This window comes from Nelumbo nucifera, chromosome 5 (assembly GCF_055504915.1).
Source record: "Nelumbo nucifera cultivar China Antique chromosome 5, China Antique-T2T, whole genome shotgun sequence".
Taxonomy (NCBI): Eukaryota; Viridiplantae; Streptophyta; class Magnoliopsida; order Proteales; family Nelumbonaceae; genus Nelumbo; species Nelumbo nucifera.
In genome coordinates this window covers 82,563,986-82,576,493 of record NC_142653.1, presented here as the reverse complement: position 1 = coordinate 82,576,493, position 12,508 = coordinate 82,563,986, and the positions used below count along the sequence as shown (strand labels likewise).

The 12,508-nt window shown below is 36.9% G+C and overlaps 1 protein-coding gene and 1 long non-coding RNA gene across 2 annotated transcripts; one reads left to right on the top strand and one right to left on the bottom strand.

Moving 5' to 3' along the window:
- Nucleotides 1-5,645: 5,645 nt before the first annotated feature.
- On the top strand, nt 5,646-7,490 carry LOC104593779 (expansin-A8-like). Its single transcript, XM_010253774.3, has 3 exons — nt 5,646-6,140; nt 6,230-6,542; nt 6,643-7,490. The coding sequence occupies exons 1-3, from the start codon at nt 5,996-5,998 to the stop codon at nt 6,944-6,946; spliced, it is 762 nt and encodes a 253-aa protein (XP_010252076.1). The 5' UTR covers nt 5,646-5,995; the 3' UTR covers nt 6,947-7,490.
- LOC148791943 (uncharacterized) lies at nt 6,982-12,219 on the bottom strand. The gene is made up of 2 exons (XR_016076235.1): nt 11,234-12,219; nt 6,982-8,000 (listed from the first exon to the last, which is right to left on the bottom strand). It is a non-coding gene; the product is annotated as an uncharacterized LOC148791943 (long non-coding RNA).
- Between the last annotated feature and the right edge of the window lie 289 nt (nt 12,220-12,508).

The window sequence follows — 12,508 nt, the reverse complement described above, 5'->3', positions numbered from 1 at the left end:
AGGCACTGTCTTTAGAATGTTATTTGCCCCCACTCAGTTTCACTGAGTTTGCTGTTGGGTTATAGGCAAATCCGTTCTCAGGATACAACAGAGCCTTGGGCGAGAATCTGCAACCAGCAAAGTTGAAGAATCTCCAAAGAAACCTTCTATGAGACCGTAGCAGACCGAACTGAGAGAAAAAGAAAGTGGATTTCGAAAATGTGTGTTTTTGAAGTTTGATTCATTCTCCTTAAATAGTTTATAAAGAGGTATGAAGAAAATGTAGGTGTTGGTTCAGAAAATGCACCTTCAATAGTCACAATTTTTGAAATTGTGATTGTTTAAAAGGTAGTTAACAGTTAATGATTATTAACTTTGAATTGTGCCTCTTGATCACACTCGATCGAATTGTGACCGTTGATCTCATCAACGGTGATCAACAGTCAACATCACACCAAAACCAAAGCCGCCTTTCGTGAGCCATGCGAAATGCGAGCAAAGTGCGCCTCATTGCGTCGCGTACACGTGTGCGCGTGCGTTGTGCGGTATCAAACCTCCATACCCTCTTCTACTATTTCTAAGGAGTGTAAATCAGATTCTATTAAAATACTAAAAACAAACTTTATAATTTTCCAATGTGGGACAAGTTCAAAACTAGGTTTTGTAAGAGAAAAGATAATTTTCCAAACAAGTGTGCAGGTGCAATTTCTCATGTAATTGACCAATCAGAACCATACAATTTGCCAAAAGGAAAGGCTCTCTCTCTAGATGCTACATGCATTAATGTTTTCTATCTTGTTCTACAGCTCTATCATCTTCTCCTAGTACTGTAGATAAACTTATATATGCATGGGTCGTTTGTTATTCGAAAATTTTAAATAAATGACCAAAAATTGGACTGATCAATCTCTCTCTTTGTCATACACACAAAGAAAGAAACAATCAAATATACAAACATGTAAAGAGACGAAGGAAGTCAATAGTTTGCACCCAATCGCTCTACGTCCTGTTAAAATGGGGTGTGGATCATATATATATTCACCAAAAGGTTGGCCAGAGTAAGCCAATTGTGTGTGCTACATGGCTTAAGCAAAGGCAACACGCCAACACTACTTGTTGGACTATGGGTCCCCCTCCCCGCTCTATTTAATTAATTAATTTGATTTATACATAGACAAGATATATTGCTAGCTCCTAATAATTAAATCATAATATGTGCAATATAATTAATGTTTGTTTCGTTTTAATATTAATTAAAAGGATTTCTCAGCCCCCTCACTAGCTAGCTAGGCCCCAAAGAAGCAGAAGCCCATTACGAGAATTTCTAAAAAAGAAAATTAGCAAGTAGCTAGAGAGGTATATGGCGACCAAACATGTTATAGTAATAGGATAATGTCTGGCCTATTAGATCAAAAAAAAAAAATTGAAGTGCACATGGGAGGTTTTGGCCACTGCAATCTGAGCTGAAAGCTGGGCCCTTGTGTGGCTATACTATTAGATCGATCACCATGTTGTTAACTACCACTTGAAAGGAACAATTCAGAGACCCACTTGGGTATGGACCAAAATGCCATGTTGGGTGCGAGTTAACACAGATCTTCTGCACAAGTGGGACTGGGACGACTACCACAGCTAGACAATCTCTTGTGAAGGCCGCTTTCCTTGGCTCCTAACCCAACAACATTACCGGATACATTAAATCTACGTGCCCCCTTGTGGATGTGATCGATTTCAAGTTTGATCGATCCACATCGACAGGAGAATGATGTGTTACGTTGGGCGCCTAACCATCACACAAACGCACAACCTAATGCCCTCTGTCTCTATCTCTCTACAGTTGCCAACTATAGGAAGAAAAACAAGGGGCTAATTACTCTTATCACTGTGATTGCAAAAATGGTCTGTTCAAAAGTGGGGATGTCTTGAGGAAACTGCCTTGTTCATAAAACACAGGACCCATCACCCACATGGATTCTAATTCAGCCATTTCAAATAAGTCGGCCTCACCATGAAGTAGTCGACCTCAGCTCGTTGAATTAATCAGTTTCTTTTATGTATATATATATATAAATAATGGAGGAAGGTAGGATAAGCAATCCCAGCTGGTAATTAGTTCTTCATCATCAATTCTCCTTGTACCTAACTTTCTTCATTCCCTTGATTATATCATCAGCTTACATAGACATATAATATAATTTGTTATGTACCCATATCCATCCATCCATCCATCCATCCATGCTCCCGCAATCAAAGGTGCAGAATTGCTAATATTTGGGTTGGCCTAGCTTGTTTTCTTTCTGTTCAAGGCAGCGCTATCACCGCTTGTCAAACCCACAATCTTATTTTCAATTCACATTTGGATCATATAAACAAATTAATATTTTTATGTGCTGTAACGGTTGATATGATATGTCCTAGCACTGTAGAAATTAGAAAAGGCACAGAGAGGAAGAAGTAAGACAAAAAAGAAAGAAAAGGAAAATCCAGTATTGATCGACTCATTCAACAACCAACATTATATTAGTCTCTTCAGAGTGGACGTTGGAAAGGAAGAATTCTGAGGGGGAGAGATTACTAGAGAGGGCCGGGGTAGGAGGGATGTTCTATCATCATCATCATTTATTCCTATATTACAGAGTTAACAGAAGATTGCGGTTTAATTAGTATCTTCATTTGTGATTAAACTAGTATCAGATATAGACTTTTCATATTTTTTTATTAAGTTGATATATATATATATATATATATGTTTCATTCAATTACGTACCCACAATTGAATGCCTCCAAAATGCATGAAAATGATGCATGAATATATGATACCGCAAAGACCGGAAGTTGCATGTGCTCCTAACATGGTAGGCCCTTAACCGAAGCCTCTCATTTTCATAATTTTATTAATAGATGGAAAAGAGTAAGAAGCTTAACTATTTCATTTGTTTCTTAACTGATAAATTAATAATAAAGAACAACAATAATTAATAATTAATGTAGGAAATGATCCATCAACCTGCTACCAGTACCGCAAATTGATTGATTAAATTAACATCAACTTAATTAATTAGCACCCATAATATCTGTTGTTGATTTTCATGGTACCTGCGAATCACAAGCATCTACGTGTGTTTGAGATTCTCATTCTATGCGTGACGCATTCAGATAATGCGAATCGCTTGATTATTTGCTAATTTTGTAATTATTTGGTAATTTGGACAAACATCTCTAATGCGGCTGTTTTATTTAATACAAAACACGACATTTTTATGATACTTAGTACCTTAGAATTGTAGTATGCGTATCGCTGTCAATCATCTCCAACTAATAATCCCCAATGCTTGTTGAGTTACGTTGTTTCATACGCTGTCAACTTAACTACTTAGCTTACAAGTTTTCCTTTAATTTCTAGTTTTAAGAAAGCTTAATTATGAAATTTTATTCAACTCATTACAATATATTCTAAACCTTTATTACCACTTAATTAACAATTATTATTAGATTATGTTTGTTTTGCAATGCAACTTATTTGTACAAAATTTGGTTTGTTTTTGTCTTGTCTTTTTAAATTATTCTGCTTTTTAGTTTCTATTTCACTTCTGATGTATGTACTGCAGACAAAAGAATAAAGTGAAATTTATCTCTAACTCATTTGCACTTCCATGAAGGAAACAAGCTTGCTGATTTGCTTGCTAATATTCAATATTGGGTTTAATTCAGACTTTAGATTTGAGACCTTCCTCTGGACGAGAGGCAAAGGTTAGTTCATGTCTGAAGTTGGGTTGCCCCTTTTCTGCGTTTGTTTTTTCTTCTTTTTCCACAAATGAAATTGCATTGGAAACAAACGAGACCTTAGCAAATCAAGAACAAAGTTAAAGTTAATTTCTTCAAGAGTTGCAAACTGGTGTTTGGGTTTCAATATCCAACTAATTATCTATCAAAAAATAATTTACATAACTGGTTTCTCGCCTGAGAAGACCTTTCTTTTTCTTTTACCATCATTTGATGCTAATGTTTTAACTTTTAAATAAGCACCATGCAAATTACGTATTTCATACCCTTTAATAATAAATCAATCTTTAATTTTAATTTATTGATTAAAATCAGAAACCCAGCAGCAGCATTAATTAATTAAAGCTCGCATATTCGGCGTGAATGTCATTCATTTCATCTAAATAATAAATAAATTGGGTTATTTAACAGCATATTAAAACTAATTTAATCTCATGAACCAATTAAAACATGCATTGATCACGTACAATAATTAAATTAAATGCTTCAATACTACTTATCATTGAATTGTGAGTACGGGGGTCAGTACTCAGTAGTGAGTGAGGATCGAGGATTAGGCATCTATTACACGGGTATCAAGTATGGAAATGTTGTTAACCAATTCTTTTTCTCTGTAAATCTGACAAAACAAAGAGAAGCTCTCTCCTCTAATTAGCTCTCTCCTGAGTCAAAATGTCAAAACCAGTGACTCAACCCAGCCTAGCTCGCCACATAATCACCCTCATCTAACAGACACAGTAGTTAGAGACTAGAGAGTGCACATCAGCTGCAATTACCAATAGAATATGGACACGTCAGCCGTTAGTTTCAACTTTCAGATACAAAGCACGCACCATGTGAACCGCATGTTTTTAGGTTGTACAAGTGTCGGCATTTTATTGGGTAAGGTCGCAATTAATGCGAGCTATTTGGTCAAACCAAGTACCCAACAACCTACGTCACCACTCACCAGCAAACTAAAATTAAACCACTGCATAACATGATCCAACCATCCATCTAAACATTGACACGTCATCATCACTGTCAGCTCCGTAGGATACCAATCACATGCCCTTGGAACACACCTCTTAAATGCTCCGTCGATCCATGCACTCACTCACTCATCCCATCCAAACCCAATACAGCTTCGCCTGCGCAATTGCGCCGTATCACGTTCACATTAATACCCGGCCCCCAATAATCAGCAGGATTTTGGGTTAATTTCATGGAAATTGAAAAGGGGTTTCTGGTTTCTGGTTTCAATAGAAATTAAAATATTACATCACTATGTCTAAAACAAGGGCTTTTGCATCTATTCGCCATGTTTCCTATTTTTTATTCTCGTCTGTTTTAATTATAGAGTACTGACTGTTAATATTTATATATGAAGAAACAAAATCTATTTTTATTAATGTTTGTTTTAATTTAGTATATATTTCTTCAAATTCACATTTTCCAATTTAAAACCCAAAAATATGTGTTTTATATGAAAATAACTAAATCAAAACATCATGGGTTTTCATTTGAATTTGACACGTCATAATCTGAGAACGCCTAAGGCTAAAAAGCTCTCTTTTTAAATTTGAGATATAAGATATTCAAGGATAAATTTGTCACGTCATAATAATCTGAATTACGGTGTTCAACAAAAACCAAAAAAACCAGTCTCATTTTTTTATTTTAAAATTTATTTTGGTAAATTGGGTCATAGTCTCATAAATGCAAAAAAAAAAAAAAAAAAAGAAGGGAAAGACAAAATTGAGATGGAAACGAAACGAAACCGTTGAGGGAAGCCATGTGCGTGTCGGGCCCAGGCGGCTTAGCGGTTGGTAAATGGTAACCAAACTGGAGCATTTGCATGTGCGCTTGATTTATGCATTTACTTCAAATTCAAATCCATTTCGTCGTGGCTTTGGATTTGAAATTTGGATGGTCCAAACCTGAGAACCGCTAGCTTTGTCTCTTAGTTTCTTCCAAACAAACTTCCAATGAACCCCCACACGGCCCACATTCATGTCTCACCATCTTAGTCTGCACTCCAATGTGTAGGCTTCTTATATAAATACAGACACCCCCGGGTGCCTTCTTGTATTACTACCCACCCAAAGTTCCAAACCCAAACAAGATCAAAAGAAAAAACAACCTCCTCCAAATCCAATTCCAAATCCAATCCTCCCCTCTCTTCCCCTGTTGAGATCCTCTCTGCTTTTCTCTCAGGGAGTCCTTATAGGCTATAGTTGGGACCTCCTTGCAAATGGCCACTCATTTGTTTCCTGCCCTTCCTCTTTTCCTCTTCTCTCTCCTTAGCTTATGCTTGCGTGGCACCTTCGGGGACTACGGTGGCTGGGAGGGCGGTCACGCCACCTTCTACGGCGGTGGTGATGCATCTGGCACAATGGGTAAGTTGAAGCTTTCGTAATTTCTGTCTCTGTCTCTGTTTCTGGTGTTTATTGGGTTTCTGATGGGAAGAGATGTTCTGAGTTTGCAGGGGGAGCATGCGGGTATGGTAACTTGTACAGCCAGGGATATGGAACAAACACTGCAGCTCTGAGCACAGCGCTGTTCAACAATGGGTTGAGTTGTGGGGCGTGTTACGAGATGAAATGCAACGACGACCCCAAATGGTGCCTCCCTGGAACAATCACCGTCACGGCGACCAACTTTTGCCCACCCAACTTTGCATTGGCTAATGACAACGGGGGATGGTGCAACCCTCCTCTCCAGCACTTCGACATGGCCGAGCCTGCTTTCTTGCAAATTGCGCAGTACAGAGCTGGTATCGTCCCTGTGGCCTTCAGAAGGTTAGAATTTACAATTTAGAATGAATGATTGAAATTACCACGTCCCCTGTTTCTATCCTCTAGCTGCACCCATATTAATGGTGGATGTTGGGCTTGGCAGGGTTCCTTGTGTGAAGAAAGGAGGAATAAGATTCACCATCAATGGTCACTCTTATTTCAACTTGGTGTTGATCACCAACGTGGCAGGTGCAGGGGATGTTCACGCAGTGTCGATCAAGGGATCGAGAACAGGATGGCAGGCAATGTCAAGGAACTGGGGCCAAAATTGGCAGAGTAACTCTTACCTCAATGGCCAGACCCTATCCTTCCAAGTCACCACCAGCGATGGAAGGACCATCACTAGCTACAATGTTGCCCCCGCCGGCTGGCAATTCGGCCAAACCTTCGAGGGCGCCCAATTCTAGCTCCCTGGCCTCAGTCTATGCCTCTATGCCTCCTCTACCATTACCACCTCCAATCTAATCTGCTTAATTATCACTCTGTATATCTACATTTCTTTCTCTTTCTTTAATTTCTTCGATTAGTTGGCATACATCAGTGTAGTTGTAGGGGAAGGGAAGAAGCTCTCTGGGAAGACGTGGCCTTTCGATGCTGAGGTTGCTAATTAGCCACCCGCAATGGCCAAGCCTTTTTATTTATTTTATCATTCATATATAGAAAAATGGTAGAGAGAGTCTGAGAGTCTTAGTCTGAGCGATGAGTACCAGCAAAATAGAAAAAGCGCGAGAAAAGAAGTATATATAGGAATTAAATTATAGTTCCCAGTTGATTGAAAATCGAGTGGGAGGGTGTGAAAATAATGTACTTTTCCATTTTAATTTCTTGTCTTGTACTGTATGTTGGGGCATGTTACCATGCTCTCTTTCCTTTCAAATTAATTATATAAATATATAAAGAAAAGAAAATTTAAATATATATATATATATATATATATTAATTCTTGATTAAGTAAGTGAGATTCCAGCTAGTTTGTTCAAGATCGGCTTCAGTCAGTACAATACTCGTATAATTACAGAGAAGTACATTACACTGCAGTCTATGTACAATTCTGAAATTACAGCTCCCCCTATAACCACATCCTGTTCGGGGATTTGGCATCAATCCACGGTCAGAAGCTATTTTACTTGTGCTGTGAAATTAACAATTTCTGAGGTGGGTTGAATAGGCATTCTCCCATATAGTTATTTGCTTTATTTCACAGAGGGATATAAACAATGCAAAATTGCAAGAGGTTGTTCAAACAGATCTTGCACTGACTCCCGTTTCAGTTTGTCCAGTGCCACCAAATCAACAACTGATGATGATGTAATTAGAATGGGATCTGCGAACATCTCCTATAAATAATAATTTATAAGTACGAGAGATATCTCCAATGCATAATAAGATGTGCGTATAAGATTGGTGTGAGGCGCCTTGAGTGAAGAGCAGATCCGGTCTCAATGTAAATTGTATTTACTTCTGTAATCAAGTCATCGTGTTCATGGTGTAAAAACGTGTGGAATTCCAACAAGAAAGGAACAGGACATCAATCATGTATACAATTTTTTATCTATAATAAAATAAACCAGTTAATTTACCAATTGAACCACCATCATGTTACCGTTTTAGGGTATTAATCTGACTACTGAGCTGAGAGTTATGTAACAATGTAGGACCTATGAACTCGGGTTGGGTCTGGGTCAATGCTTGCCTAAGCTTTAACCCTGATCTAACCCAACCCGGCACTCAACCCGCCGGGCCCAAAATAAAATCGGGTCAATCGGCCGGATTTCAAGTTAATTAACGTGCAAGTATACACTAGCTATTATGCGGTACCTATCTCTATCTGATGAGACGACGTATGGATTTGTTTCTCTAAAATAAAAATAAATAGTTAAATAGTACATGAGAAAATTCATATTGATTTTGCAAAGTTGACGGTTGTATTTGTTTGAATGCTTGATCTCTTTGGAAGTAAAGATGCATCCTCTTGCCATGTGACAAAAACCATTCAACTAAGTTGCAAACAAAGAAAGATTTCATAAAATTAAAGACAAAAGCGCTTTTTGTGATTTAACTTTACAAGAAACAGAAGGAGCTCTCAAAACCTTATGATTAATGCTTGAACAATCCATTATTTTCAACTACACCCAAAACCTGCCCCATGTACTATCAATATGGAGCCCACTTATTTAATACACAAGTCCCAATTTCACGACAGACTTTGTTTTTGTTGTGATAAATGCTCTTACCAACATTGCTAAAAACAAGTGGATCTCTACAAATTTACTAGTACTAGTAGGGTAGACAACTAATTGGACTGAATAGAAAAATGAAGAGGAATATTTTCTTCATTTTAATTTTTAAAATTTGATAATTGTGGGGCACCAATCAATAACATGGTTTTTGTCTCAATTATGGGTCGAGTAGCCTGACAGCGCCCACTCCATTATTTTTTAGGTTTGGACAAAACTTCAGGTTCTCAGGTTTGGGCTTTAAATACCAGGCCCAGTCATTTTTTGGGCCGGGCTCGGGTTTTCTCAAATAAGTCTTAACTCGGGCCCGAGCCTAGCCCAATACTATTACATATAATAAAAATGCATTTATGTTATATATAATATATATTTGTTTCTTAAATTATTAATAAATATTAAGTTACTATTAGAAAGTATAAATTAGTTTATTAATTTATTAAATTATTATAATATTAGTTTATAAAAGTACATTGAAAATAAGTCGGACTTCAAGCTTTATATAAAGACTGGGCTCGGGCACAAGGTCTAGGCCCGATGGTTGGGTTGGGCTTAGGTTTGGGCTTGGGCTTATACATTTTATATTGATAAAGACGCAAAATCCAGCCCAAGACTGACTCAGCCCAGCCCATGAACAGGTCTAATCCCAACTAGTAATGTGGTATATACAAATAATGAAGAAGAAAATAAATAGAACTCATTAATAGTGTGGTTTGGCCGTGAGGCTAAAAGCAGATGAGTCGAGACCCGGTACAAATACAATGCAAATACCGTCTTGCTTTTCCTATTTTTATCCAAGATGGGACAATTAGCTTAGCTGCACTTGTAACTGTCTTACTGGTTATGGAACCAATCATTTTGTATCATATCAGTCACAAATAGTGCAAGTGAGAGATTGAGTGGTTATTATGCATTTTAGGCTCAGTTTGGAATTGGAAGGAGTACAAATGCAAATAAGGTCATACTTCCAAACTGAGCCTTATGAATGACGTGGATCAAAACCATTGGTCTCTGAGTCGGTAGAAAAGCTATTAACGACCTCCCTTCTGTCTCATACAATTTTATTGGAGCAAGGACTATATAAGGTCAATCTTGACTTGGCCTCACGTCAAGAGGACAATCCTAGAAATTTATTATTTATTTTTCTATCTCCTTCACACATAACAGGATGTTTGCAAGTAGAAGAGGAGGAGAGATAAGTCATAAATGAAGTGGAGAGAGATAAAAATAAATGGGCTAAAATTTTGGCATAGTTATATAAATCAATTCAAGTATCGACGTTAAATGATAAAGATGTTCTGTTACTGTTTCTTGCTTCAAAAAGAATTATTGTATTCAAGGAGGTGTTTGACAACGTTTCTAAAAATCAAAAACAATTGCCACATGAGTAGAAGACCCCCTTTATCTTCCATGTGCTGGTCCAAATTGTTGGAGCCGGAGGGTTAAACACAACATGCTAAGGTGGAGGAGATTGCCCTAGTTCCTTTCTCCACCTCAAGACAACAGACGAGATGATAACCAGATTTCATGGAGTATTTGCAAGATTAATGATGGGTTCAAATAATCTTAAGGAATTTGTCTAAAACTCATCATGAGCTTTTAGTATTTTTCTTAAACTCACCACAACTTCTCAAAATGTCTAAAACTCGCCATGTCACTAACTTGATGTTAAACAGACTAATGGGTGTTAATATATTACTATTTTAACATTTATAAAAAAATATAAAATATATACAAAATAAATTAACGGGTGTTAATATATTATCATTTTAATATTTGGACATGAAAAAAGGAAAAAATTCAAAAAAAAATATTTTCAAATAAAAAATGCATAAAAACATAGAATTTACAAAAAATATAAAAAAATTATAGAAATTGAAAACAAAATAAAAATTTGTTTTCAAATTAAAGAAACTATAGAAATTAGAAAATAAAAATTGTAAAAAACACCAAAAATTATAGAAAAACATAGAAATTGTAAATAAATAACAAAAATACAGGAAATTTATAGATTGTAGAAAATAGAAAATGTAAAAAAAATAGAAATTATAAAAAACATTGGAAGTTAAATTGAAAACTGAAAATGACTATTTTTCCTCAAACTCACCATTCAAGGGTAATTTGATCATAAAAATTGTTATTTATGCTGCCATGGACGCCTCTGTTAAAAAGCATTAACGGTGCACTAACTGAAGGTGAATTTTGGAAAATGAAAACTTATTGACATGGTGAGTTTTAAACATTTTGAAAAGTTATGGTGAATTTAAGAGAAATGTTGAAAATAAGTCGTGAATTATAGACAATTTCCCATAATCTTATCTTCTTCATGGATATTGAGGGGAATCCTCAAAATTGCATGCGAAACAGTCTAAAATTCCAACGCCTTGGCCTAGATTGGTTTTGCTACTCTCCAAAGTCCAAACAAAACCCCTTCTTAAGAGAGAGAGAGAGAGTCCTTACTGCAAACTTCTCCAACCCCAAGACAGCTATTCCTTGAGACGATCTTCATTTGCGTCCCAGGAGATTCCACACCTATGAAGAGTTATCTGAGATCCATTACAGTACGGTTGCCTCCACCGTCGTTGGGCGAAGATCAAGAAACAAAGAAACAAAAGATACAGAGCAAACAAAAGCTATATGAGAAAAAACCGGATGTGAAATTCAAGCAATCAATCTAAGATCTGAGAGTATGTATAAGAACAGAGGGCGTGATCATCCTCCTGGAAAAAGCCTCTGCCTTCTTTTTTTTTTTCTTCCAATTCCGTTGGAACAGTGGGACAAGAGCGTTGGAGAGTGAAAGCCGCTCCTTACAAACAGGCGATTGAGGGCTTTTGAAAAGTGGCATCTGGCATTCTGACCTGGGCCCCTCATACGGAAACGTCAGCTGTATTCGGTAAATCGCATCCTAGAATTGTAATCCATCTAAGAAATCTGAATTGCAGGCCCCGGGTTAACTTCAGCTGTATTCTGGGCAGTTCATTATTCACACCCATGCTTTGGTATTTAGTAAAAATAAATTAACATGTAATTACTAATTTATCCATTCTTAGAATAAACATGGCATCAGCCCCCTATAAAACGCATCCTGCCCGTGAAGTGTTAAGCCCTCCCAATCACTCCTCAAATGTAAAGCTTTTCTGAATAATTTCTCCAGGTACACCAATGCTCAACCACCAAACACAACACACTCCATACACAAAAGCCCTCCCAACCGGGCTCAAAACTTCAAAAGTGTTAAGCCTCACTAGTACGCCATACTGCAGCTAGTCGTCATGGTTGTATGGGCTCTTTTTTCCATTTTTTGAGGGGCAGAGACGCGGGCTCTAAACTTTAACATATGGACATTTCCTTAATTCCTCTTATTAGATGCATATCAAATGTATCGAGCTTTACCCACTTGAGGAACAAATGTATTTAGCACTGAGGGAGCGTTTCTTTTTTCGGATTTTGAGGGGAAAGTTGGTTATAAGAATTTGATTTCCATTGATCAAGAAATCCATATTAATTTTTCAGATTTATGTAAAAACCGGAGAGAACTTATTTTCTAGGATATCACTTATCCGAGGGAAAACTACCAACACTTGAATGTGACAAAAAATTGCCTCTTTTAATGCCACTTACCTGGAGGAAAATTGCTAAAATAACCATTATCTTATTTACATGGTAAATAAAAGAACATGGATAAATGCACCAGGTAAGTTTTTCCTGAAAAACACTTACCCAATTAAATACATT